Here is a 6821-nt window from a genome sequence, read left to right as displayed (position 1 = left end):
AAGAACAACAAGAGGAATCACTCAAACAAAACCCAAGTCACACATCCATTAGAAGCACATATGAGATCCACAAGCATAACATGAACAATCAAGGGAAAATAGCACAAGGGTAAAGTTCTTCGCACTCCAAAGGAGGTGAGGTCTTGATGATCTAGAGAGATCCTTCTTCCTTAGCAGGTCTTGATGATCCTATGATGGGGATCCTTCTCCCTTAGGAGGCCTTGATTCCCCAAGGAGGTACAAGGAGCAAAGCTCTCTCTAATGTCTCAATATACTTTGCTAACCCTAGCTAGGAGGGGAGGCCTATTTATAGTCTTGGGCGAATAAGAGAGGAGGAGAGGGGTACATGGGCCTCATGCCCGGCTGTTCACGCATAGGTGCTGGATGTCCGGGCTGGGGCCTAGACGTCTTGTGGTTCACGACGCGCCGTATATCCGGTCTGGATCTGCCCAACTTTTGTTGCTCTCGGGTGTCCTTGGGCCGGATTTCCGAGCGGGGTCCGGATGTCCGATTTGGTATGGCCAATTTCGTCCATTCTTGCGTCGTCCTCTTGCTTGTGATTGTCGAGCTTGTGGTTGAAGTAGTCTCGTGTACGTTGCTCGGATAGTCGCAAGTCGGTGGCGAGATTGTCGATGTGTTCACCCATTGCTTGTTGCTCTTGATGCAAAGCACGTTGTGCATCAAAGAGGTGGCTGGCTCTGTGACGTAGGAGTTCATGTCGTCATCTTGCCCGATGAAGAGTGGGTTGGTAGAAATACTTGGCCTATCCATCATTCCAAGAGAAAATATGTGAGTGGAAGAAAGAGAAGAACGTATACCAAATGTACCTTGACCGAAGTTGAAGGTGGATCAATGATCACTCCAGTGTGGAACAAGGAAATAGCACAATTGGTACCAATTCTTGTCGGTTTCTCACACCTACACAAGTAAAAGCTTATGGTGGAGCTTGGTTAGGATGGTGGCACAAAATTTGATGTGAAAGTAAGCAAGACTCAATAATGTTGAAAAAGATTCACAAATTCGCAAATGTAACAAGTAGACCAATAGCAATATGTGGCACACGGGAACACAACACACGGAGAGATAAATGGGGTCGTGCAACCAAGGAATGAGCCAAAATGTGGAATCCACGAAAATGCTCTTGTTGCACAACTCTAGAGAGACGCTAGCACGATTGCACAAAAGGCGGATACAGACTTGTGCACAACCTACTAAGCAAAAATGCAACGACTTCTATCCCAAGTATGATCTATGTATGATGTGCCGATGATATGATCCAAGATGATCGAGTATGACAATCTTAATGTTGTATGATGCTATGGTTCTTGCTTATAAGCTCTTTGCTTATCCTTCCTCTTTTTGCTTAAAAGCTTGTTTGGCTCTTTTCCTTTCTGAGCTCTTTTCTCATGCAATGCTTCACGAACCAAGATAGCAATTGTGTATGCGATGACAACTTTGGGACACAAGAGATGATACCAAGATATGCACCAATAATATGTATGTATGCTATGGGAAGTATGATCACTAATGTGCACAAGTCACGTTGCCGACAATACTCACAGGCTAGTCTCGAGGGGTAAGCTACGCAAAAAGATAAGGCTATGGAGGTTGTCAATGTAATGGCAAGGGGTGGACAAAGATGTCGTCGAAGTTACCGTCCTTGCTTACGGTTGAGTGTGTCACGAAACTAAGATGAGGTTGCCGTGAAGGTCGTTGTTGACGACGCGTCCGTGGCGAAGATGAGCAGCGGTGATGTCGAAGTCGAACCGTTTCTAGTTAGCCGAAACACCCTAGGAAACGATGAACCACAACTCAAACTCTCAAAACCAAATGCGGCAAAATGTGTCGGAGTTGGTAGCGGTCAAGTGGTGGTAGTGTTGGATGTATCGAAAGGGTTGGCGGAAGTTAGGTGGTGGTGGTCGAGGGGGGTATGCGGAGGCGTAGGCGGCGGTGTATAAAACTGCAGGAATTGCAGTTTCGGCAGAGTAAGCCGGATGATCCGGGCCAGGAGCCGGATGATCCGGGCGGATCCGGATGATCCGGGTCAGGTTCCGGATGATCCAGGCGGGTCAACTCGCTCGGGGAAAGCTCGGGATGAACTTGAAAATGGGGGCAAATTCGATGATTTCACGGATTTTTGGATGGACCGCGAGGTGGAGATGATGGGGAAAGGTAAGATCCACTTGCAACACAACAAATTCACGGATCAAAACCAACAAAACATCATCAAAACTCACAAATCACAAGAAAATTTTTTGGGGCTATTTTTGTGGGGTTTTTCGAGTTAGGACGAAAAACAACAAAATCAAGCTAGAAACACAACGGGGAGGCTCCGAAATCGTGATCAACGTGGCTCTAGATACCAAGATGATGTAGGGTAGGAATCCTAGGGGCCGATCTTTCACGGAAGGAGCAGATCCCGCGATGAACACGAAGAACACAAGGGGAAACACAAGGGGAAACACGAGAGAATCACTAAACCAACAAGAAATAGTCACACATATGCTAGATCCTTGAGTACACAAGAGATCACACGATCCACGGTCAACTAAGGACGATACAAGTAGCACGATCTTCTCCGTGAGGAGGTCTTGAGGTTCTTCCCGTGAAGGGGTCTTGAATCCGCTTGGGGGATCTTCTCCGAGGAGGCGCTATCTCCGAGGAGAAGGTAACCAAGTGGATGAGCAAAGCTCACACACGAAATATGAGCTAATCCTTTGCTAACGCTAGAAAGAGGTGGTGGATTCGTATATATAGGAGTTGGGGGGCGAAGGGTTACATGGACCTCGGCCCGACATCATGCACGCAGGCACTGTTCGGATGTTGGTCCGGATTATCCGGGCTTCGGGGGTCCGGATGATGTGGGTCGGTGTCCGGATGGTCCGGCTGTGTCGTGGGCGCCGCGGGGAGGTCCGGATGTCCGGGTCCTGGTCCGGACGTCCGGGTGTGGCCGGATGATCCGGCTTCGTGGTGAAGCTTCGGGTGTCCTCGGGCGGGATAGCCGGATCGTCCGGGCCGTGGTCCGGATCGTCCGGGCTGGGGCCGGATTGTCCGGACGGCGGTCTGGATCGTCCGGGCTTCTGCTGACTTTGCCCTTCTTCTTCTCCGTCTTCACGTCCATCTTCCTCTTCGGATCCTCCTTGTTCCTTAGCGTCTCCATGGCTAACTCCTTGATACCTGAGTATGCACAACGTCTCCGTTTGAGGTAGTAGCCATGTCTCATGTGCATCAACGTGGAATTGTGAGAGGAGAGATGTCACCTCGGTTTCGAGAGCTCTTGCACGTGCTCGTGTCATGGGTCTTCTAGGTGTTAAGGAGTATTACTATTGGTCTAGGAGTCCTTATTAGTCTATGTTTAGTTTCCTTACACCTCAAGTCATGTGTAATATATATATGCCCCTTGGGCCTTCAATAAAGATAAGTTGCTTTTCTAACATGGTATTAGAGCTTAGGTTTTTTTTTTCGGGCACCGCAACTCGCCCTCCCGATCGAGTTCTTCCTCTCGATCTCCCGATCCAATCTTGCTCGCGCTGCTGCCCTTCTCCTCTAATGGTCGACGCTGCTCCCTCTTGTTACAGCATGCCTCAATCTACATCAACGTGCTGCGTATGTGCTCCTCTCCTGATCTGCAGGTGCATGTCACCCCGGCCTGCTGGTCAGCGCCCCGACCTGCCCCCCGCTGCAGGTGCGGCTGCCCGCCTCCGCTGGACAAGGACGGGAGCTGCTGCACGCGATGGACAAGGCCATCCGCTGATTCAGCCAGGAGCGGCTGCACATGTCGATCTATTTGGCGTTGTCAATGCCTCGGCCAGATCGGGCCGCTGGCTGCCTTCTCTGCTCGTGGATCCCGTCCAAGATCCTCTGCCTACAGCTGCTGGATTGGGGTGCTGCTACGTGATACTGCTACGTGGTGATGCTACTACGTGGTAATACTACCTGCTACTACGTGTTGCTGTTAGTCACCCATGGATCTAGTTTCGCCGCCACTGCTAGATTTCCCGTCTAGTACGTGTTTTTTCTAGTATAATTTCCGTTGCGTCCACCAAATCCGTTGATATTTTGTGTTTTCCCATGTCATGTGAGTCCACCAAACTAATGTCCGTCAGCCTTTTTTTTCTGGTCATTGTCCTCTGTATAGGATTTCTGTGGCCTCTCTTTGCATTGTTGATCTAAGCTCATTCTCTTGCCGCCGAGCTTCTTTCGCCGTCGGTTTTCATGGGCCATGATTCTTTAAGCAATGCTTCATTCTCTTGATGTGCCATCTTCTTTTGACAACCCATCTTCTCTTGATACTTCTCTTGTATCTTCTATCGATGCGGTGTCTTCCTCCGGTGTGCCATCTCTTCTTATCCCCTTTGGCGACTCGACAGGTTTTGAAGACTCTTCATGCTACGACGACACTCTCAAGACACGGATCTGGATTATCATTTTTTTTAGTATTACACTTCTTCAAATGCAATGCTATTGCATACGCTTTGCATCTGAGGGGGGGTGTTAAGGAGTATTACTATTGGTCTAGGAGTCCTTATTAGTCTATGTTTAGTTTCCTTACACCTCAAGTCATGTGTAATATATATATGCCCCTTGGGCCTTCAATAAAGATAAGTTGCTTTTCTAACACTAGGCACTTGGTGAGGCGATGATAGGTCCATGGGGATGACCTTGGGATGCTCCGCATCACCTTCCCAATCAAAGCACCTAAGTCCACACATTCTGCAAAAATTGCTGCTGTCCCACAGTCACACTCACCCCTGCATCCACATTCAGTTTTGTGAATCTAGGGTCCGGCCTACTCCATTTATTTTCAGATATAACAGGCGTTGGGAATGAAGACTCCTGAAAATTGCTTGCAATCGATAAAACTCAAAGTGGCCACCTCCATGCTGGTGGAACAACTCCATTATGAGTAATTTGCCGCGAATCCACCACAAGAACCAGCTGCCAACTTAAAAAAGTTGCTTGAAGTTCAAAGTCGGATGCAACCTTAGCTGATTATCTGGCATAGTTAAATATGTTCCAAGTATAACCGAACCTGACCTCGGTCCTGGTCAACCATCTATATCATGACGAGACGTGTCCAGAGGTCCCTCGCATGCATGCATTGGAACAATAAATGCCGTATGTCCTCTGCTCCTGGTGGCAAACTGGACAAGCTCCATTGGACCCGACATGCCTGTTAGTTAGGATTTCTAAATGACATACGGATGTTGGACATGTAGGTACATTTTCGAACGTTCTGGGTCAAACTTAATCATGTGACCCAGACGACAATGGGTTTGATATATATTTGTCAAAAGTGGGATTAATATATATGTTATCCTGAACCTTCCAAATGACGGAACATATATGACATTTGGATGATACATTTTATATAACTTTTACCATCCTGGAAGTTGTTTTTTCAAATTTTGTGACATTCCAGATGCCGCAACCGGCAGATAGCACTCTCATTGTAGATTATCCGCTTTACATGCGATATGCCTACTGTTTTCTTTCTAGAAGTTTTTCTTACCTCATACATGTCTTGCATTGAAAAGCCCTTTTGACGTTATTGTCATCATTTGCAAATCTATTTTGATGGAGCGTATCTTTGAGTGAAGATCCTATGATTTGATTCAAGGAATTTCATCATGTCATCACATAAAATTATGGGTGTTGGTTTTCGGTGGCAACTGTTGGATTATGATATCTCTTGCGAGGGCTATATAACTACCTTATATGCACTTGAGGGTGACGAATCTTCAATAGATCCAATGGTAGCTTGAAAAATTCCTGCCTCTGTAGGTGTGCCCTCAAAATTTATTAAAATGCCATCTATGTTATCTAAAAGAACTGCCTTTGGTCTATAATTGTGCGACAACCGTGCCTGACTGGAAGTTGCGTCGATGCACCATAACAGGTTTCTATAGTAGTTTTGCCTTAACTGCCCTTATCTATTGCTAACCTTCTATGGTACTTAGCATCTTGCTGCCGTGCCTATCGATCCTGAACTGTTACATTCCCGTTGTTATTAAATATTTTTATTGAATTACATGCACCTAACCAGTTCACCCGAAAGTTTAAGCTAATGGGGGAAGGATGGCTAATATATTTCAACAATTCTGAGCTTGCATCTTGAACCTTTTGATTCCATCAAAACGTGATTTCTTGTAACATTGTACATGATTCTTCCATTAGATGCAGCTTTTGTCACCTATATTAAGTCTAAGCAATTATAGTCATTTTCCAGTGGTTGAAGATCTATACAAACGGAGACAGCCATTGCCTTCACTGGATGCTATATATTTCATCCAACCAACTAAAGAAAAGTAAGTTCTTGTTTGTATGACTATTTGTTTAGCTTGAAGTAATTTTTGTTGGATACAATCTCTATATATATTCAAACTCTGCACCATATTGCTGTTATATTCAGAAATGCTGACAAGTTAGTATTAGGGTCTAATAAGGTGAGTTTATCATCTAGTTCAGTCCGAGCATGTACTCTTTTATGGGTCTATGTTGGACATCGGTTGGAATCTTTATTTTCTGAAAGTTGACTTGTAATAGGGTATTCACATATTTGTTTTCTTGCGAGTGACATATTTGTTGCATCACCTACAGTATCAATGTTAGAGTTGTACTCCCTAACTGTATAAACTACGTATGTAGTCCATATTGAAATCTCTAAAAGACTTATATTTAGGAACGGAGGGAGTATATATTAGTCGTGTAACATCCTAACTGTATAAGTTTTTTTTTGCATACTTATCACTCCTGCGTACATCGCATCTATCGGCCTATGGCCTCATAGAAATACAAGTCAGCATATTTTCTCACATGTT

The 6821-nt window shown here is 45.7% G+C and overlaps 1 protein-coding gene across 3 annotated transcripts in view; it reads left to right on the top strand.

Moving 5' to 3' along the window:
- LOC119316772 (probable protein transport Sec1a) overlaps window positions 1-6821 on the top strand; it is a 74269-nt gene that overhangs the window by 16806 nt on the left and 50642 nt on the right. For all 3 annotated transcript variants that reach the window (XM_037591155.1, XM_037591154.1, XM_037591153.1), the window contains exon 4: window positions 6230-6308. In XM_037591155.1, coding sequence (XP_037447052.1) covers window positions 6230-6308 — 79 coding nt within the window. The remainder of the gene's footprint in view (window positions 1-6229; window positions 6309-6821) is intronic.

The sequence above is a fragment of the Triticum dicoccoides genome, chromosome 6A, assembly GCF_002162155.2.
Source record: "Triticum dicoccoides isolate Atlit2015 ecotype Zavitan chromosome 6A, WEW_v2.0, whole genome shotgun sequence".
In the NCBI taxonomy this organism is placed as follows: domain Eukaryota; kingdom Viridiplantae; phylum Streptophyta; class Magnoliopsida; order Poales; family Poaceae; genus Triticum; species Triticum dicoccoides.
Note: the sequence above shows the minus strand (reverse complement) of the source record. Positions and strands in the feature narration are given on the sequence as shown.